Source organism: Passer domesticus, chromosome 3 (genome assembly GCF_036417665.1).
Source record: "Passer domesticus isolate bPasDom1 chromosome 3, bPasDom1.hap1, whole genome shotgun sequence".
NCBI lineage: Eukaryota > Metazoa > Chordata > Aves > Passeriformes > Passeridae > Passer > Passer domesticus.
Genome location: NC_087476.1, coordinates 71,363,445 through 71,385,785, shown reverse-complemented (window position 1 = coordinate 71,385,785; position 22,341 = coordinate 71,363,445). Strand labels below are relative to the sequence as shown.

At 38.3% G+C, this 22,341-nt stretch overlaps 1 protein-coding gene across 11 annotated transcripts in view; it reads left to right on the top strand.

The window, feature by feature from the left end:
* The window catches only part of DISC1 (DISC1 scaffold protein), a 193,679-nt gene extending 178,900 nt beyond the window's left edge, over positions 1-14,779 (top strand). For 2 of the 11 annotated variants that reach the window (XM_064413846.1, XM_064413845.1), the window contains exons 13-15: positions 1,105-1,348; positions 6,389-6,433; positions 14,494-14,778. In XM_064413846.1, coding sequence (XP_064269916.1) covers positions 1,105-1,348; positions 6,389-6,433; positions 14,494-14,655 — 451 coding nt within the window. In that variant the 3' untranslated portion in view covers positions 14,656-14,778. Of the gene's footprint in view, positions 1-1,104; positions 1,349-2,518; positions 2,621-4,678; positions 4,755-6,388; positions 6,434-14,493 lie in introns of those variants that run through there. The other 9 variants (XM_064413847.1, XM_064413844.1, XR_010358919.1 and 6 more) reach the window with 8 other exon arrangements.
* Positions 14,780-22,341: the final 7,562 nt, after the last annotated feature.

Below are 22,341 nucleotides of genomic sequence, written 5' to 3'. Positions count from 1 at the left end.
TGTTTGGGATAGAAGATAAGCTGATATTTAGTTTAGTTGGAAAAGTTAAAATCAAATGGTTATTTTTCTTCTTTTAAGTCACTTATAATTTCTCACTATATAGTAAATTATATAATCTGAAAAAGAACAGTGAAAAAAATATTGCAGTTTGAATTGAAATTCAAACTAGCATTGAAATCTGTCTGGAAGTGTATAGTGTATTGCCATAGGACTTCTCAGTCCCATCCCAGGCTATACCACTGATCTACTATATTTTAGCAAGCAACCTACTCATTTGGTTCCTTAGAGACAACATGTATTAAATGGAGATGTGACCACATCACTTACAGACAGTGTGATGTTAGTATTCAGTTCTCAGAATCTATCTGCAGTTAAAATTCCCAATTTTTTTGAGGTGGAAATAACTTTTGGATGGATCTCAGGAGCATTATTTGTAATGTACATATTTGAGAGATGATTAATGGATGAAAAGTTTATAGAGGCTTTGTATTTTGAATTCTGTTTTTGTTTTGGTGCCATAACAAAGTAGAAGGAAACCAAAGCACATTAGTAAGAGATAATGACAACTCTCAAAAGTATAAAACCCAAAAAAGGGAGACCATTTTGGTTTAGTCTAACCTGTTTCACCAGTGCTGAAATAGTCTAATAAGAAATTTAGTGTACCTATTTTCCAAAATGAGACCTGATTTAATGAACATGACACATGATCTTCTGTGTCAAACTCAGGGAAGCCACATGGGTGTGGGATGACAGGCTGTGTATATGATATTGTAAAGGAAGGCCTGGCTATGATGGCAAAGCCCCTGAACCTGTGTCTGAAGAGCAGAACGAAGTCTCACGTAGGCAGTGTTTGCCATACAGCTGGAAGCAACATCTTAACCCAAGGAGGTTTTTTCTATCATCCACTTTGTAATAGGGCAATAATTTTTCTGCTTTTCAGTTTGATACAGCAATGTTATCTCTGTGGGAGTATTTGAGGTCCTGTTAGGTTTTTTGGTTGTTTTTACTTTTCTGTCTATAATAAGCAGTTACTGCAAGTGTTACTTGAAATAGCAACTATTCTCCCCGAACTGCAGTTTTATTTTCTTTTGGCTTTTATTTCAGCTGTGGGAGCCAGCTGCTCCAAAGAGTGTGGGAAGCTGACTTGGAGGCCTGTCAGCTGTTGATCCGAGGGTTTCAGCTGAAAGAAAGCAGTTGCTGTGTTTCTGAGGAAGAAGAGAACCAAATGGATGAGATGGAGATGACTGCTGATGCCCCATCTGATTCTGAAAAAAGAAAAGAAGATCACTTTCTAAAGGGCACAGAGTGGGGTGCTGTTTCCTGCCCCAAACACAGGGAGCTGAAAGAGGTATCTGAAATAGTCTGCAGCTGCATTTAAGGGATACTGCTGGTTTTCCTGTTGAGAGGAGGAGTTGAATCTTTGTGATGGGTCAGCAGGGCAGGTTAAGTATGAACTTAACATCTGGCTTTCAATCTGGGACATGAATAAAATAGCTTATTAGCTTCTCAGAAGTCCCTCAACCCTTTTCCCTTTTACCATCAGTCTTTTTAAAATGCAGAAATTATTCAGGCAATGAATACACAATGTACACCAGGATTTAAAGGAAAAACTATTAAGTATTTGACCAAAATTGTCAATTGTTCCTCATCTCACTGACGAGTTTCATTCTGAGCTGTTCTGCTGACTTGTTAGCCTGAATCGTTGTTAGCTGACATGGAGAGAGAGTTACTTTTCCTCCCTTAGTGAAATGGTCAAAGACTTCTGAGCTAATAGATGCTAATAGGCTTACAGCATCCAACAGTTATTAAACAATTAGGAGGAAAAAAATCATAAAGCTTAGAAGGTTTGACAAATTTCTTTTATGTTTTCATGTTTTGATCTGGAATGCTATCCCTGCTTGAAAAACCAACCATTATCTAATAGTCTTTTAACTGTACTGCCTATGTCAACAAGCTGTTAAAAAAGCTTCATCACCCAACAGCACCACTGTGACAAAAAGACCCTCCAACAGCAGTTGTTAGTTTTATTACCATGGAATTAAGTTGAAAAAATTTAAATTATGCTTAATTGCATCTGATAGTAAGAGCCATTAAACTGTGCATTGCTCTGAAATCTGATGCCTGATTTTGCATTTATATTGGCTGAGTTTTAGTGAAAAGCAGACCCATACCTGACAGTAAAATATCCTCTTGTTAGTAAAATTCTGGTTTTGTATTGGGCTTCAGTAGTTCTTGCAGTCTTTTTCCAGGGCAAATGGTTTACAGACTGGCTTCACATAGCCATAAATAACATTTTTATTAGAAATGGTCAGCTTGGCTTTGATTTCACCCTCATCACTGCCTTACCATATTTTTTATGAGTCTGCTGAAATTATATGAGGAGTTCTGTCGGTTATGGAAAGCTGTGCTCCTCTTTCAAAAGTGCTTAGAGGCTCTGGAGTGTTTGAGATTTTGTGATTGTCTCTGTAGCAGTCCTGATATTTGTGCTATAGCTTATCACCTCTTTCACCCCTGCAAGCCCAGATTCTTTCCTTGGAAATCAAACTTGCTATCCAAGAATGGCAGCTGGGCAGCTGAAGTGAGATGACTTCTGATTGTGGAGAGATGTGTGGGCCTTGAGGTATGGTTCCCCATATCTTGAATGGAAGAGGAAACTGTATTTGCAGTGACAGGCAGTGTCTAAACTTTTAGAGAAGAGCCATAACAGATTATTTCCTGACATCTCTTAGTAGTTCATCACAAGGCGGAATATAAAAGCAAGCAAAAAAACCTGACACAAATCATGCTAACTTCTGGTTTTGAACATGTTGAAGTGCAAGAAAAAATTTGTCTTGATTTGTAAATGGGCTTGAAAAACAAACAATTTCTGAAGCATTTAAATGCTCTGTTATATGGTAGTGACTTTTTTATTTAAAAATAATTCAATATTTGTGGCAAAAAAAAAGTGATGTGGTGCTTAGTCTCTCAATTTAGCCATTTATGACTCCTGTGGAAAAACTTATTTTTTGCCATTAGCAGGGAACCTTTCCATAGCCATTTATCAGCAAGCAAGGACACCTAATAGAAAAGCATGCATTTGTCAAAATATGTGGTTTCATATTATTTAACAAGGCTGTGGTGCCCCTGTGAGAGGTGTAGCTTGCTGTGCTTGCCACATTTCTGGAATGACTATTCTGTTCAACTGTGTCACAACCTCTGTTCCCCCTCAGGGAGTTTCTAGAGAGAACCATTGGCCACTGAAGCAGAAAGAAAGAGTGGTGTTCTTTGTACTTAGAGGTTACTGAATTAATTAATTCAAGACAGTATACAAAAGGCTGATAATAACATATGTGCATATATGCCTTGGAAAGTACATTACACCCCCAGGTGATTGATTTACTTTACAGTAGAATGCTATAAATGAAGCTCTCCAGTTATTTATTGTGTCATATAGAGCTAAGCACTAGTGCCAGGTGAATATTGGTTTTGTTGATGTGTACTATAAATAGTTTTCTTGCAAATAACTGTATCTTACTATATAGGTTTACTTTGAAAGCAAGAAGAACTAAGTAAGAAACATAACAATAATAATAAAAGCAAAATAGATGAAAGAGCCCTTTTCATAGATCCTCAGATACTGCTTTGCAGAGGGGCCATTTATCATTTTTAATTCAATATCCTCACTAAATCATAAAATATGACATGTTCTGGCATAGAAAATATGTAAGGCATAAATTCTTTGAAAGTTTATTATTTTACTATCATGTGAGCACAGGTTTATTAACAGTTATTTTATAGTTTTCATAACTGTGTTTTTTAAGACACTGCTGATTTTTTTCCTACAGTTTTTATGTGGTAGACTGGCATCCCAAAATAATTCAGTAAATCAGGCGTCCTTTATAACACTGACTGTTAACTAGGGATGAAAATCAAATGCATTGTCAGCTCAGCTTGTTGAAACATCCTTAATGATGTTTCGGTGAAAACTAAATAAAGTGGGGCCAGCAGAAATCATCCTGTGAGCCACTCTGAGCTACTTAAATAAGATGTGCCTCTCTTAATTGAAGATAATTCATTAGGCTATAGCATTAGAAAAACACTGGAGCAAAGTTGCAGACAATATTGCTACCCTCAGTCACGTGGAAGTCAGCTTGTCTAATGTATTTGATGTAGATTCTTGAATTCTCATATAAATGTGTACTTTCCAGCTGGTTGCTGTGTTGATGAAATTGTCCCATCTTTTCAGTTGTAGTTTGACTTTTTGTGACTATTTGGCTTGATTTTCTTCTAAGTCTCTGAGGAATTTAGGTGGGTTTTAGTTTTCATCTCACATACATTCCATGCTTTTAAACTGAGTGAGGTGGATCATTACTGCATGGTTAGATACAATCTGGATGATTTCTAAAATATACAACACAATTTCATTTCTCTTCAGACATTAATGCCTGCTTCTTCCACTCCTTATAATACCTTGCTTTATTTTTTTGCTTCTTGATAATATATGTGTAAGCAAACACTTTCATAAAAAGCTTTTAAAAACAGCAAAATCACCAGTGATCACTAATAAACTGAGAGATTTGTGTGTGCTGGAACCTCCCTAACAGCAAGTAACCTAATGAACATGGCTATGTGTGCACCTGCAGGCTTGAGTTCCTGACCTATCCTTTTTTCTTCTTCTGCTCTCTGGCATGCTGTGCAGTGCTCCCTCTTAATCAGTATGAAGGAAAGAAACACCTACTAGATTTCAAGAAAATTGAGGTGATTAAAGTTACAAGGTAAAATCCAAAATTCAGTAGTTTTACGTTCTCTAAGTCAGCATTTTTGGTAGTTGTCCCATCAGAATTGTTTGTAGTTAATTTCTCACTTTTTCTTCACAAAGGAAGTAAAGAACAGGGATAAGGATAAGGCCAGCTGTCTTTTTCCTCTTCTCTGCATACTTCAGTTTGGCCATCTGGGATGATATTTTGGGGTTGGTTGAAGATCACTCTGGTGTTTGGAAAATGTTCTATAATTGTAAAGCCTTCATGTGATTAAATTTTTTAAAGTTACTGAGGTCTAAGTGATACCAAATGGACCATCACAAAAAATAATATTTAATGTGGTGTCTGCCATTAAAAAGAAGTTATCACAGAATGTGATACAACATTTTTCAGAATTTAGTGTTAGCAAGCACCAAGAAAGACTGTAACTGATTACTGTGCATTGGGATAGCCTGTGGTCCAGGAGGCAAATGTGTAATGTGTAAAGGACAAAGCCTTTTGAAAGCTAAATAAACTGTGCATTCATTTGAGCTTTAATTAAACACTGTGTTTGTGGAGCTTAGAAAATAATTTGGAAATTTAAAATTTAATCTTATTTTAAAATGTCAACACGAAGCATTAGTGAATGTCAGCATTTGTGTATTTCTTGTATTGATCCAAGCTAAAAAAGGATGTCAGTGGCAGGAGGCAGCTGGCTTGTAGACAATGATCAGATGCTCAGTGCACAGCCACATGTGGAGCTGTGCAGCACAGAACTCCTCAGCTGCATCTGAGCCTGGGGTGAAGTTCTGCTGCTAAAAATGCTGGCTCTTTAGCTAGGGATTGTAGCACCTCAGTAAGCTTAATGCTTACGTGTGATTTACCAGTAAAAATACCATCAGAAACTTGATATTACAGGCAAGAGAAATTTAAACCTTTTTTCAGATTGATTGCTGAGAATAGTATCCAGTAACAATTGTGATTTTATGGCAGATTTTGCACTTTTATTATGTATATCTATGTATGTATGCGTGTGTGTGTGCATACCAAAGCAGTATCCCTAGCTCAGTTTATTATCAACAACACTGTTATGTGTGCTTAGTATTAATGATTTCCCAATGATGATGATCCTTCCAGTCATCAAATTTCTTTGCTTCTCAGCCAGTCAATGAAACATTGGCTAATTTCTTATAGACTTCACAGATGAAGGAAATTGTGAAGGAAGAACTAACTATAGCATTTGTTACCAATAGGAAACATTGATTTCTCATTTGCCTGCCCGAGAAGGTTTACAGGGTTTGTACCAAAAAAAACCCCAAAAGCCTGTAGACTCTTGAATGGTGTACAGATCTGCAAGGGCTTGATAGAAAAGTTTGTTTCAATCCATAGTTAGTCCTTCAGTTTTAGAGACTGTATTCCTTGTGGGTTTTAAGTGAGAAGCCAAAGCAGGCCTTAATAAAATGTACTCAAATAGAGTTTTAAATATTGGGTAGCTGCCACTGCCCCATTATAAATGCAATTTAAGTTTTTCATGCATGTGAAGAAAATAGATGCAATTTTTCAGCTTACATAACTTTTTATTGTGCTATATGTTTTTCATAAGTTCCATTAAAATCATACTGTTTATATAGCATGTATTTACTATATACTTAATAATTTATCTCGAACAGGTTATGGAAGACATTTCATTTGGAACAGAGGGTCATTTATCTGAGGTAAGTGTTTCCTGGGCAGTATAAAGTGGTGATATTGTACAGCATTTTCTTTGTCTCAATTAGAATAAATGACACTTGTTTTTACAGTGTTACCTTTGCATAGAAATTGCACTTGTGTGAGCACTTGGAAAAGCAGCGCAACCACAACCAGAGTGGGCCCATTCCTTTTTTTTTTTTTTCCATTGAAGATAATGGCATAATTGCTGAGTATTTCAGGGAGCTTATAGTTAAAACCTGGGCTAATATTTTTAACACATGCCAACAGCAGGATGAACATACTGGGGAAAAGAAGAACGAGTAATATTTAGCCAGCGCCGCTGTAGCACTATCATGATGCTTAGGAATGGAACAAAATCATAATGCTTAACCTGCTTTCTTGTGTGCCACTAAAAATACCTTTGAATTTATTTTTGAAGTATACAAGCACACTGCAGCAGAATACACAGTAATAGGAGTTTCATCTAAATGAAAATACTGGAATTTGTAATTTCACACCATTTTCATAAAGAACAAGATCTCTGAACCTAGTGCATGTATTTAAGAAAGCTAGGATAATTGAGTAACATGAGATGCATGGCCTATGAGAAAAACCTGCCAACATACAAAAATCTGTCTACCTACAAACTAAGAGTTTAAGTAATGCATGTGTAAGGAGGGTTACCCTGGGTCTAAGAGTCTGTTCCAGTCTGGTCCATTTGTATATCAGTATGCCTTGGGTTGCAACTTACGTAGTAAGGAAATTCAGTACCCAAGCATTGTGTCCAGCCAGCAAATAAATTACATGGACAAGTAACCCCCAGTTCACCTTCCATAACAGCATACATACCTCCTGTCAAGTACAACTGACAAATGCTCCAAACCAGGCAAATATTAAGTAAATAAATATTAAATTTAGGATAACTATTCAGATGAGGCATTTCTTCAGATTCCCACTGGTGAATCCAAAGACTCTGGAGCAGCTGGAATGATCCAGGAAAGATAATCTAATTGCAACATCAAGCTCAGATTGTTGACTTTGTGTTCAAGGAGACTGTGACATGAGGGCATGCCTAGGATGGACTGCTTGGCTGTGGGGGAGTTCAGCATAAATAAAAACAGGAAGCCTTGAGAATGAAGGTGAACTTGCAGAAAATGCAAATGGCCTTTCTGATCAGTGAATTTTGCTGTGAATTATAGATAAACTGTGTGACTGCTTGTATCCACGCATGACATGAAATAGGGACAGGTAAGCCCATGGGATAAAGGCAGCACTAAGCCCTGCTGCCATCAGGGTAAAATACTGAGGGCATCAGAGTTCACAGGTGTACAGGGCTGCCACTGCAGAATTGTGCACCAAGAGCTTAATATCTTAAAGTCCTCAGAAGCAGAGAGACTTTTGAAGTTTTGCAGAGGGGAACAAAAGTGCATAAAGAGAATATAAAGCAATGATAGAAACACAAGAAAAGGAAATATGCTGGAAAGCCAAACTCTATCACACTGCCACAGGTGGACTGATGGTGACTTGTAGAGAGCTCTCCATAAAGCTCTGTGAAAGTGTCAGCAACCTGTACCATGTCAAGGTTTTACCTAAATGTACCTTTGGTGCTCTGGTCCCCTAATTTGCTCTGGTTAGTCTCCCCGCTCCCTGCAGGAGAGCACCCAGTTAGTCATTCCTGATTGTTGCATCTTAGTGACTTGGGAGCAGAGATGGGAATGAACAACACTAGGAACCACCCATAAATGAAACCCAGCTCTACTGACTCCTTGCACAGCAGGGTGTGGACATAGGAAATCAGTTTGGTACTTTTGTTTCTTTTTCCAAGTCCGGACCCACTGTGAATTTTTATTGCTTAGTCAGTAAATAGCCTCATCCTCCCACAGCAGGAGCTGGAATTGTCCCAGTGTAATTAAATGAGCCAGTACAGTAGTGTGCTCTCATTTTAGAAAGTCTGCAATTAGAGAATATCTTCAGTCTAGCAGGGATGAGAATAGGAAGACTGCTGTCAGGCCACAGCAGGGTGCTGGAAGGAAGTGAAAAACTCTATTCCTGCAGAGATGCTTTTCCAGGGACACTCCTGTGTAGCTGTAATGGGAGATACACAAAGGGAAGAATTGCCAACGTCGGACTGTAATTCTGATGAGTCATTTAACACTCCCATGTGGAGAAGGGTTAGGGATCAGTGCAAGCAAAGGGAGTGTGGGAAAAGCATGTTATGGTGGGAAAAGGTAAATCACAGCTGGCTGGAAGGCTTTATGGCTAAATTGTTGCATATGAGAAAGTGGGGAGTGTGTTGTAGTGCTGAAGTCTCCTAAATATATATAACCACACTGATGGAACAAGGGAGCAGTCTGTAAGTGGAAGGTGATAAGAGCAAAAGTAATTGGGAAACAACCTTGATCCCTCTTCTGAGAGAAGTTATATAGCTACTTCTGTGAAAGAAAAGCTCATCTAAACAAAATCAGGGAAGCAACAGGAGAGTTTCTGTGGGATGAACTCTGTAGAAGGAGGAATCAGCAGATATTCTTTGGTACTGTCCAGAAGACATCAGGTTTATAGACCAGCACCATCTTCTTTTGGTGCAGAAAAGTACAAACACAGTCACAGACTACGTCAGCAGTTTTTCAGTGGCTCAAAAGTTTTGACAAGGGAAGGACAAAAGTGTTTGTAAGAATGAGCCTAGAAGGATACTGCTCAGTGTAAGTGTGAAGCAGCAAGACCCCTGAGCACACTAAGCTACATCAAACAGAAGACATGTGAAATGGCAGGGGAGTTCAGGGACAAGTTGGATCCAAGGGAAAGGTGAAAGAAAGCATAAAAGGTGAAAGGTGAAGCACCTTTCTAAGGAAAGATGAAAGAGAAAATAAATGAGATCAGAATTTTTTTCTTCCTTATTCTCTGTGCTTTTAGTCTTTCTAAAGATTATAAGCTATATGCAATTATGTAGTTCTCCTAGTATTCACTACTAGCAAGAGTAAAAGATCCAAAGGCAAATGAGATGTACTCAAGTCAGGCTAGACTGATAAAATTTCTCCTGAGCACATAGGAGCCAAGAAAAACAATCTCCAAACCATTAACAAGCTCCTTTGAAAACTCCTAGAGGAAGCTTGAAGTCCCAAGGGATGAGTAAAGGCAGACTTTGTGTTTGCCTTTAAAAAGGAGGTAGGCCAGCAGTTTATATGCCAGTCAACATAATTTCAATTAGGATTAGAGTTCCAAATGGTCTTGATAGATTGAAAGAATAGTCTGAAATCAATAAGAAGGGATATATTGAAAGACAGGTGCAAATTACATTTGAGGGAGAAAAAGAGTTGGATTTATGTATACAGGTGGTAAATAGCAGCTAAATTGACAATACTGCAGAAAAAGAATCTAGATTTATAGTGGACTGCAAATATAGTGGGATTCATTACCTTCATTGTGTTGGAAGAAAGGGCAAATGTCACTTGCAGCCTCATTACTGGGAATGTCAGTTGTAAGACAGAAATAATTACTGTGCTTAGCTGAGAATGCCAAAGCCTCCAGAGGACTATCGCTCTAGTCTGGACACCTCACCTCCCTCTATAGAAGACAGGAACATGGTGAAGAAAAGAAGGAAAGGAATACAAATAAAAGGTTTAGAAATCTTAGTCTGGTTGAAAGTCAAAGTCTTCAACCTCATAAAACAAAATGATATATAGGAGAACTATTAATTATTGTTGTGTGCTATGTAAGGGTAAAATGGAATGTAACCATTTTGGTTGTAGCAGGAAGAAAACCTGCTCACTGCAAGGGAACTTTAGCTCTGGAGCAGTCTGTAGCCTACAACCAGAACCACCAGATCCCATGTCAGCTGCTAAGACCCATGCATGCAGACACCAGCTGAGGACATTCACAGCAGGCTTGGTCACACTGCAAGTCACAGAGCGGGCTCTGCTGGTCCCTGGCTGCTTCGTGGACAGCCTTGCCATGCTGGTGTTGGCCATGAATAACATGCATTTTCCTCAGTAGCCTTCCTCATCTACAACAGCTGCCCAGGACAATGCGTATGGGTCAATAAAACTGGGATGCAGGGGAGGAACAAATTCTTTTGTTTGTTCCTCCCCTGCACTGTGGTCACCTCATGTCCATGCAGCTCATTTATGTCAGGGCATGTGCACTTAGCCTGCATGAGGCTGAAGCATCTGCTCAAGCAGGACAAATATAAATTTTGTTTCTAGTAATTATTTAAGATACGTCATGACCTAACATTCTGGAGTTTCAAGTGCTGACAATTGCCATTAACTTCTGCAGGGGTCAAGGGAAAACATGCAGCACTTCTGTCAGCTGTAGATCACTGTTCTAAACCTTGTGCCAAAATGGGAAGTATCTGCCTGCAAGGACAACTTTTTGTAGTTGTTATTTATGTTACTTTGAGTTATTTTAACTATTATATTAGTGCAGGTGAAAGAAATCTGGCTTTGACTCTGCAGAAGGTGTTCTAAAGCTTCTATTTTATTTGGATTATGATGCTGCTGCTTGAAAGTAAGGCAATGCCCTTTTACAAAAGCTCCTCTGTAGGAAGAATGAATTTTAAGGGTAAATCTGGGAATTCTCCTTCTCAGCACAACCACCAAAGACTCTAATATAATCTCTAATCCCAAATAGAATTAAATTAATCTAGCTACTACAATGTCAATTCTTGTATATAAAATTGCTAAACTAGATGAAACAGCATAGGAGGTGTTTGCACTGGAAAAGCTGATCAAACATTTTCCTCAAGTAATGTTGTCAAGGAGCTGTTATTCATAAGTGGCTGTAATTTCTTGTAAAAGGGTAAAACAAAACAGAGAAGATGAAACTGGAAACCATTGCCTCTGCCCTTGATGGAATATGCTGATGTTCCAGCAGTGCATCAGCTGGAATGTTGTCTTTTTTTACCATTTCTTGCATCAGACTTTCACGTCTTTGGGAAAGAATGAGAATTTCTACTTTATCTGAGAAGCCAGAAGAATTTCACCTTAAAAAGTAAATCACACCCATATTTGTGCTGTTTTTACCTGCTTAAAGATTTGGAGGGAAGAGAAATACTGAGCCAGCTACATTCCCTGTACAGAGAAAAATCCATAAAACAATATTGCATTGCAGCTCTCTCCTGCCTCCTGCAATCTCTCCCAGCTGCTTCTTAAAAATGCTGTTAGAGCAAAAATAACCAAAGTCTGCAGACTTACAGCATCTTGTATTATTGACATAACCTACAAGCTTGGATGAGTGTATTTTATGAATAAGTTCAAGTTGAGCTTGAGGCAGCGTCCACTTTCCTCTCTGAGATATTGTTGATCAGTGTAGAGTGCCACTTTAAAACCATGAGCTGTTCTGAATAGTTTGTGTAACACTGACAGGGGTTTTCCTGCCTACATGGACAAATGTCAAATAAAAATATTACCAATGATGTTACCAGGCATGAAAAGAAGAGAAATCTATCTATTTCTCTGGACTATCAAACCTTTTTAAAATGAGGGCCTGGAAGCAGAAGCTATGGAATTTGTTGAATATTTGGAATTATTGTGTATTTTTGAGAACACTGTATGTTTCTTCCATTTCTGTTTTCATATTTATTCATTTATTTATATCAATTCTGGAAAATCATAATTTATATGATGGTTCTCATGCATTTTTCACATGATACCTGCAAGTAAATTCCTCGGAGTTGATGCTTGTCTAAGGCATTGGAGAAACTTCTCATTTCAACTAAAAAGGCAGCTGGGTTATGTAGGTACAGAAATGCTTAATTCATACACTATTATGGCTGTAATAAAGAGAAATTAAGCTGCATTATTAGGATTTAAATACTAATTAAATATAACCTCAATCTTACAGAGCTATTTTGGTTGCTCTGAAGTGCAACCATAGCCATTTAGTTACGATTAAATTTCAAGTGTTTAAAAAGCTAACCAAGTTTGATTTGACTTTTACGCTCTCAGATTTCCCTGCCTTCCCATATTGTTGTTACAACTGGTTACATTTGCCTAACATTTATTGTTCTTTTACCTTAATTTTCAAAGTAAGTGAGATTTTGTTACATTTTTAGGCAATGCCTTACGTACCCAAAATATGATCAGGAAAAATACCCTGCATTTTTTCGTACGCAGAGCTTTCTCTATGTGGTCATAATTTTAGATGCGCTTTCAGAGTACTTAACTTGGGTTTTTTCAATTTACTGATTCGTTTAGCCTGAGCCCTAAGTTCTCTTGGACAACAGTCATCTGTTCTTGCATGCACGTCCCAGAATAATTTCCTAAGAGCTTCCTACTGATACAAATGGCCTGTGTTGTCCTGATCTGTAACAGCACACAGAGTCCTGCTGGTATGCTGAATAATAATTTAGTTGCTGGATGGAAAACCTTTTCTTCATCTTTTGTTGCCAGTCTTCAGGAAAAGACGTTCCTAGTTGCTTCAAGGAGAATGTTTATTTTCCCCTCCCATGCTCTCAGTTTAAAAACAATGGGGTTTGGACATCCATACATTCTGTGGGGTGCTGCTGTAGGTTCTCAGGTTTGGTAATGCCTGGAAGTGGTGGCTCTGGTCCTGTGCACGGAGCCAGGGACTCTGTGCTTCTCTGTGTCTGAGCTGCAGGGGTTTGCAACATAACCTCTCAACCAACCTACCTGTCCAGGGCCTGAGCTGCAGCTGGTCCCAGTGGGATCTGCTGCATAGCCATGTCTGGGAAAGGCCCAAGGAAAGCAGAAGGGTAAAGCTCGGTGCCATAACAGAGGATGTGCCAGCAAGAAGAGCTCTTCTGGCATTTGACTCCGTGTATGCAATGTACTGTGAGATGCAAAGTGAAAGGAGAGCACACAGCTGAGATCTGGTAAATGTGTTCACCAAATCTCAAATTGTTTCACACGGGGCAGCAATCCAAAAAGTTTTAGCACGATTTCTTTGGAAGGCCTTTGACTGAAGGTTTGATTGCTCTTAAACAACCACTGATGTCTTATAGCAACTGATAAGTGCAAAGGGCCCCAAGTACTTTTTTCTTTGAGGAGAAAAATTTTCTGCAGATGGTATATGGCCCCATTAGAAGCTGGCTTTATTAATGAGTGCTCAGACTAGGTCTAGCGACAATATGGTTTTCTGGATTCCAGCTGATGAATTACTCATTTTTTTTTTACATGGTTCTAGCAGAAGTTCATCTTGGCACCATAATATTTTTTTACAAATAACCCCTGTCATTACTGTAGACAGCACTATGGTGCCATGGGAGGGAGAGGAAAGGCTTGTATCAGAGCTGCGCAAATGGATTGATTTTTTTTCCCCTCTTTTCATATTTGCTGCTTATTTGGGTCATTTCTCAAAGTACTACTCAATGCAAAATATAAAAAATAGCAATTACCCTTGTGCAATGTATCTGAAAAAACTTATGAGAAGGAGTTTGAAACTGGTATAAAATACCCAGTTTAAAATAGAAAAAGTATTTGCCTGTGTAAGTTCTAAGTCGAGAAGTATTATTTTTGAAAATTTAGTCTTGCGTAATGATAACTGTATAAAAAAGTACAGTTTCGTCTTGTAATTTCAAAGACTTTGATGCATTTTCTTGTACTGCTTCAGCAAAGCCCCCAAGTACTCTAGCCAGATTTTTCTTCAAAAATATAAGTACATTTTATGTGTATAAGTGTTACCAAAATGTTGTTTCTTGAAATATTTACATGACCTAAAAGTGTAAATCATATTTACATGAACAACTTGAAATTTGGGTACCTTAATGAGTGGTAAGAATGAGACTTCCCTCCTCTGGCTGTGATGAGACAACGGGGGAGAAAGAGAGCAGAGTAGCTGTCTTCACACCCCTAATCATCTGCTGAAAGTGAGGTTGTGACTTTTTTTTCTGCTGGGAAGAAGTCTGAGACCACAATCTCATTCCATTTCGTATTAATCACCAGTTTATTATATAGAAACAACTTTTTGTCTCTCTAATGGGAATTTGCTTTTAAGCAATGTCTTTGCACTGCAAAGTATTATATTCCCTTACTAATATTTTATTCTCCCTTTAATTTGATGCAAATTTGATGTAGAAAACTGCAGCCAGCAGCAAACATGCTTTCTTTTATTTTTCAACTTTCTGTAGGAGTTCTTCATATTTTCTGCAGAGTTGGGAGAAAAATGTGAAGCAATAAGTGAGAAATTGGTGCATCTGGAAGATCAATTGCAAAGTTCTGCCTGCAGAGTTGATGAAGGAGTTATTCATATCCTTTTCGCTATAGCTATAGATATGTATCAATCTCTGTAAGTATGCACATGAGATACTTGCCTGTCAGATTGGCATGGAATGCTAGTTCTTAGTGTAGGTTAGATGCATTAAGGGTGGGAGAAATTTTTGTCTTGCTGAAATGGGCATTTTTGTGTAGTAAGTTTTCCTGTAGTGTATTTTCACTGTGGTCTGATCCAGCTTTAATTGATTTAAACAGAAGTTCGTTCTTTGTAAATTAAGAATGGGCACTAAAAAGCCTTTATTTTACTGTTAAAATCCCTTTGTTTTTAATGCTCATATAATTAAATATGTAGCACACCAAAGACTGCATGGATATGAATGTCCATGCACCTGCATTTCCCAACATTGACTCAGACTGTGTATATTGTCATCTGTAGTTTGAGGTTTTTTCTTTTTTTAAAAAAAATGGGCAACAGATGCATCATGTGGCATTCTACACATCTGCCTCTAACACCAATGTAAGTAACCAGATGATATATTGTCTTACGCCCTCTTATCTCTTTCTGTGCTTTATCTGTCAGTTTTTCTGAAGATTGCTTAATCTTTAGGAGGAATTCCTTTCCCATTTTTTCAAAATTTAAGAACATGAAGTTTTGTTTCATTTGCAAGTTTCGTAGGAAAAACTTTCATAAAAGGGATTTTGTTCTTCTAAGAAAGGGCAAAGAAAGTAAAAAACAGTGAAGCTGAGGAAGATGAGAGTACTGAGCTGGTTAGGTTTTAGTAGAGAAGAGGTGGCAGGTGAGAGGATAACGAAGAGAGAGAGATACGTTCAAGCTGCAGAGATTAGCAGAGGAGCTCTTGGAGACATCTGAATGTAAGTAGGGGTGATGATGGTGCTAGAAAGGATTCACTTCCTGCTAAGAGAAGGTTGACAGTCCTACAGAGGATAGTTTAGGGAAAGGAGAATAAATAGTGTGTGGAAATACCATTCTGTTTTAAGCAGTTGGGCATCTATTGCAAGTCGTTGCAGAATTCCTATTCTATAAACTTGGTTTCTTTAAAGGTAGCAGAAGGATAAAGTGCAAGGGGCAGAGGAAAGGAAGAATGGTGCTGGGGGAAGGGGATTTGGGTTGGAGGACAGAAATCCAGTCAGTAGTTTGTCGCTATAAATGTTTTTTTTCTAAGCATTTCCATATATACACAATATACAGACAGATTATTCAACATTCTTTTCATTATACTTGCAGTGTTCACTCTTGTTTGCAGTTGTGTTTCCCCAGTGCATTCTTCTCAGAGCTGTATGGGTGTGTCTTGTGTGTGAGTGCAGAGCATCCAATTCCTTTCTCCCTTGTGTGTATCTACTCTCAAATGAGCCTTCTCAGTGGCCCTTACAGGAGAACACTGAGGGTTGGAGTTATAGGTGCTTTGCAGGGGACTTAAGTTAATATTCAGACTGAACAGTCACATCTGATCATAGTTAAACTTTACTAGGTAAGGTGAAATAAGCTAGAAAACTGCACTTTTGGTTCCAGAAGATACTACACTACATATACGTTTAATAGTAGTGTTTCTTATATTCTATGGAGTGTGCCTATTTCTTCACAGCTCTTGACACTGCAAGAGTTAGTTAAAAAGTGAAATTAGTAATTGTAAATTTCAGGAGAGTTGTAGATTAGTCTCATTTTAAGCCACAGTTTTCTGATAGAGATCTGACTTCCTCTATCAGTGAAATTCAGCTTATGTTACCTAAATACAGAAATGCACAGTTTGTGATATCCTTGTCCTAGTAAGACCATGAGTCACAAAATAAGAAACCATGTTTAAAACAGAGATGTACAAAGAAACAGTTCAGCAATTCAGCTACCCCTCATTAACATCAAGTTGCTATTTCAGGGGTAGTCCAGGTCAATGTGCATAAAATGTTCCCATCTGGTACATATAATCACTGTGCTGTACTTCAAAAAGGAATGAGAAAAATAGCTACCATAGTGCTACAGACCTGTAGATAGGTTGTTTGTTTTTTTTTTTTTTATATAAAGACTTCTCAGTGCCTATAAAATTAGCTTTCACTCATTGATAACTTGGCTGCATTGCAGGAACTAGCACTAAGCTAAGAGACAACAATTAGCCTCAGTAGAATCTGTTGTTTGCATAGTAATCTCTTTGATTTTAGATTCCCTATCACAGATACTGGATAATCATGTAGTTTTCATTAAAATCTATAGAACTCTGAGAGCAGGAGCTTAAAGACCTGAAATAGTAATGAAAATAAGATAAATTTTTCCAAGTCCATTCATTGGTTATTTTCACTCTTCCCATATTTCTCCCAAAAAAACTGCCTTACACATAAATGTTATAAAATGTATTAGGTCAAAAATCTAACTGGGAGCTGCACAGATGTAAATTACTCCTGTGGTCTGATTATTAAAAGACTTCCAAAGATTCCACTGAGAAAAATAAACTCCCGATGCTCTTGAGTAATTTTCCAATGTTTAGTGTGTGTCATAGCTTTGATTAATAATTAAGTTTGTATTGGAAGAAAAAATGCAGATGTCATTGTTTTTCATTCTATGTTTTGATGGCATAGCACACTTAAATCAACCATGCTGCTCATCATAAGTGCCAGCACGACCTGAAGAAAGGAGAAATCCAGTGATATTTCTTGGCCCTGGGTATAGGCACAGACCCACTTGCAATTCTAATTTATTGTTTAAATCTGTCATAAAAACCACTAAACTGCCCTTCTATACAAAAAGCATCAAACAGTAGGGGCATGGGACTGGATGTTAAAGTTCTTTGGAGCACTACAACATATTTGCTAAATTCTATGTGGTATAACCAAATAAACCTACAAAATATTCAGTTATGGTTGATCATTAATGAGTGTATGAAAACAGTCCACATCATTAATTGGAAAAACCAAAGGATGAGAGGTGACTCATTATGGTGTCTGCAGAGCTGATGAGAGGTGTTACTTTCCTGACAGTAAAGGCCTGGAATTCCCACTAAAATTAAATGGAGCCTATATTGCAATTTCACAGTCATTTTTTGTTCTTAATGAGTAGTTACATTTTGATAGACAATTTGAATGCATGTAATAGTTCCTCTGGTGGAAATGCTTTGTTGGAAGAAAACCTGGCTATAGTATTATTACAAAAACAATCTTCTTTCCTTGCCCTAATATGGGCATTTTAATCAGTTATTCTGAAAGCAGGATTTTGTGCCTAAATATTGATTAAATGTCACTTTGCTAACCTTTCACCTTTATCCTGCAGCAGGCTCCCATACAAGTCTAACTTTACACCAGAGCAGGTTTTCAACAGAATCACGTAAAAATTTAGCCCTGTCTGTAGCTCAGTGAGGAATCTCACTCCAGGTGAACCTGTAAGAGATTTTGGGATTCTCCAAGAGTCAGAGGTGGCAATGGCACCCTCTTTGATTTTATTTTAGATGACAGGAGGGTGAGCTCTTCCCACTGTGTCACACAGAGAACACAGTTCCACTTGTATAGTTTATGCTCTAGAGGTAGGTCAGTGTATTTCCACCCAGGTGCTGCAATTTATTTGCCTTCCATTTTCTGTTGGAAATTTGAAAGTAAATGATATTCAGAGCACTGAAGGGTTCAATTTTTCAATATGTAGCAGTCATTCTGTTGCAGTTTTTTGTTTAGTAGTTTTTGGGGGAGTATTTTGGGTTTTGCATGGGAGGGGTATTATCTTAGTTTATAGAAACAATATTCATGGGTGTGAAAGAGGGCAACAGTAATCAAGGAGGTAATTGAGAAAATTCTAATTGGTTGCACTACTGCAAATACCCCTGAATTTTGTAAGGAGAAGTGATGGATTTCCAAAGGCTACTTTACTCTCTTTCTGTGACACCACACAGAAACAGCAGGGACTTGCTTAGTATCATTCCCTTGCTCCCAAGAATGCTCTTCAAAAAGGCCAAAACCCCAGTCATTCAAAAGACTTACTGAATTGTCTTGGCTCTTCACTGGTCCTTTGGCATGTAACACACACAATCAAAGAATTGTTTAGTTGGAAGTGACCTTTTGAAATCATCTGGTCCAACTCCCTGCTCAAGCAGGGTCACCTAGAGGAGGTTGCCCAGGATGTTGTCCAGTCAGATTTTGAATATCTCCAAGGATGAACACTCCACAACCTGACTGTGCAACACAGTCCGGTGTTTGACCACCTTCAAACAAAAAAATGTCTTAATGTATTCAGATTCAATTTTCTATTTTGGAATTTCTCCCTGTTGCTTCTTGTTCTGTCAGTGGACAAAAAAGTCAGAAGAGTCTGGCTCCCTCTCCTTCATTCCTGCCTTTCAGCTATACACAGTGGTAGTATACTGTGAGCCTTCTTTTCTTCAGGTTGAAGAGTCACAGCTCTCTCAGCATCTTCTCATGTGATAGATACTCAAGTCCATTAAACTGGTCCCATGCTGGAGTCATTCCAGTAAGTCCTTCTCTCTCATTGTGGAACCCACAACATCTAGATGGGACCTTAGCAGTGCTGATTAGGGTGGAAGGATCATCTCCCTCTGCCTGCTGGCTGTGTTTTTGTTAATCCAGCCTGTGAGGCTGTTGTGCACATTTGCCTCATGACACATTGCTGATGTACAGTTTATTGTCCACCATGACCTCAAAGTCCTTTTCTACAGAGATGTTTTCCATCTGGCTTAGCCCCTCCGTGGGTGCTGGTGCCTGGGGTTAGGTGTGACACTTGCAGTTAGGCAGTGACATATTGAGGTGAGCTTCTGTCTGCAGGCACTGTACAGTTTGGCTTTTGGAAACAAGCAGAATAGTTAACCAGGTTAGAAACAAGAAAAGACCCAACCAAAAGCCTCTTTTTGATTATTTCTGTTCTTTAATAACTAATTTCTTCTTCAGATGTCAAAAAAATGCAGTTACTTTCCAAAATCCCGTTGGCCCTAATCTCAGAGAAGTAGCAGTCCTTCATTGTCCTTTCAATGTCTTTTATCTTATAATATGTACTCTCAGTTTCTAACCTTTCCTATAAGAAGGCAACTGATCAATAACATCTACTTTTTGTCTCTTTTCCCTGAACATCTGGGCTGAGAGATCAGAAGCTGCATTTGAGCAAAATGATCCTATTTTTTCTAAAACTTAAATAAGTCTCTACAGTAATTTGATCTGCATTTATCTGCTTGCAAATCATGGGCTCTGAGATGATGCTCAAGTTTTTCAAAGAGACAAAGTTAAATAGGTGAAAAGCTTAAAGCAAGACAGTGCAGCATTGGACCTGCAGCATTGTTGAATATGGGTTGTACTTGTTCACAAGTAAATTTAATTTACTGCTTATTTGACATTGTGGAGTTTTTTTCAGTTTTCAGAGGAAGACTGAAAAAAGACTGAAGCAGAACCAGAAAATATTAAAATATTCCTAGCTGGAACTTGTTTTAACTCCTGCCTTGGATACTGGCTCAATATTTGCAGCACTGGATAGAGAATTTGAGCATGAAGGACACATATGCATGTGGACCCATGCAAAAACGTTTATATGCATTTTTAAAATGAGTGAAGCTGTTTCTCCAGATATAACCTGTGTGTGGGTAGAGATGCCATGCTCAGCCATATACCATATATTTGTCTTAGCCATAAAGGCACGTTTGACAGTTACTTGTCTACATATAATTGTGGTGTTATTTATGAGGTTATTGGTACTTGCTGTACTTAGACTATGCAGTCATGTTTTTTTGTTGCGCCATCCTTCTGTTGGTTGACAGGTTTTTTCCTGTCTTCCTCATTTTCTTCCATCCTTTAAGATTTCTCATCCACTGTCACTGAAACATTTCAATTTTGCTTTTTCTCTCTTCCTGAAAAGATTTTTGTAGTTGCCTGGGATATTACAAGTAACAGCATGTAGTCAGAGACTATACATCAGAATTAAACTTCAAAAGGTTTATTGTGTTCATGGACTGCAGGATTAACAGTTTAGCAGTTAGGTTTTCAGCAGAGCCTCATGATTAAGTTGCAGAGGGGTGGAGAATCCAGGACTTAGAAGAGGATAATAATATTTCTTACTTCAGAGGAGATACAAAGCATAATTAATTTGTCCTTGTACAGTGCTTTTTGATCCTGGGATAGGAGAAGCTTTGTGTGTACTGCTACTACACATAATCAGAGACAGAAGTCCTTTAGATTAACAGAGCTGTCCAGAAATTAGAATTATGCATGAATATATTAAGAGCAAAACATCATAGCAAATGCATGTAAATACGCAAAGATGAAGTTTTGGGGAATTTATAAAAGAATCAAAAGCAGCCAAGACTTTCCAAAGACATAATAATGGTTGCCTGAAAGAGCTGTGGTTAGTGTAGTTTTACCATGGTCCAGTCACAATTTTTCAAAAGTAGCAGCTTAGTATTTACAGTCACATAACCTGAGGCCATCTTTTTTTCTTGACATTTCATTAACATTGGGGTCAAGTAAAACAGCATTTCCTAATGTATGAGTTCTGCAAAGGACAGACTGTCCTTGTGCATTATTATTTCTGTGTGTTGTACTTTTGAAACTGAGTTGTTTCAGTGTCATCCTGTTTCACTTCCCTTGAAGTGAGATTCTGGCATAATTTGATAACATACTGCTAAATTGGTCTATTGCTAGACCAATTTCTGTCTTTTGGTGCCTTTGCCTTTCATCCATACCTGTTCAGGAGGCCTCAGTGGGATGGGATGGACCCTAGGGTTTGTTCATAGACTTGGTCATTGGTTTACCATTTCAGCAGGCTCTGACTTGTCTCTGCTTGCTTTCTTCTCCACATAAAGGAGGAGCTATAGAAGAGAGGATAAAATTGGTTGTCTCATGAGCTTGGACTTCTTCCAGCAATGGATCGTGTTGCTGATTTAAGATTATCAGCAGAAAGCCCAGTATAATCGGTAGTACAAACTTATTCCCAGTCATAGCACAAAAAGCTGTACTGCCAAGGAAGTCTAGCCATGTAGAGGCTTGTGCACATGTAAGTAGTTGCTACTGTCTCTGTGAATGTCCTGCCTTCATCTGCCAGTCTGTTCCCTGCTGCACCCCTGGTTGCCACCACATGACACCCTCTGTCTCGTCATTGTGGAGATGGGAAAGAGGGAAGTGGAAGGTCTCTTTCAGAGGCTAAGTCATTAACCATCAGCTTCTTCCTGAATTCATTACAGGAACCCTGAACTAGATGGAGGAAAATAAAATGTGGAAAACTCTTTCTTAACCAAATGAAGCATTTTATACTAATTCTTGCTTTTCAGGTGGCCTTCTTCCTTTTAATGCATGACAGTACAACCTCATTACTGCCCTCTTTGCTTTTCAACTTGTTCAAAGCATTCCCTGTGGAGTCTTGCACAGCTTTATGTTTGTGTGTTCTGCACTATAATTATAATGATAATTCACCTAACATGAAAGGTTTCTGGAGGTAAGTGTAGCAGAAACACTTTCTCTGCTGTAAGCTAATTTTGTTCCTTACCTAGATTCCCACCCCACCTTGCATAGCACATGTTGTTGAGTTCACTAATGCCACACAAGCTGTGGTCACTTGGCATTTGTTTCAGACTACTCCTGTTGCCTTCACCTGGTCTGTGTCTCTGGCATAAAAGTCCACTCTCCATCCATCAGGGAACTCACACCTACTGCTGCTGCTGCCATGGTACACAATATTTTTTGTCTCTTTCCTTCCTTTCTTCCCATGAGAAGAGTGTCCAAGCAGTATCCCCCATCCCCTCCCTTTTTTAAACTGCTAAATAATGCTACTTGAGAAATTG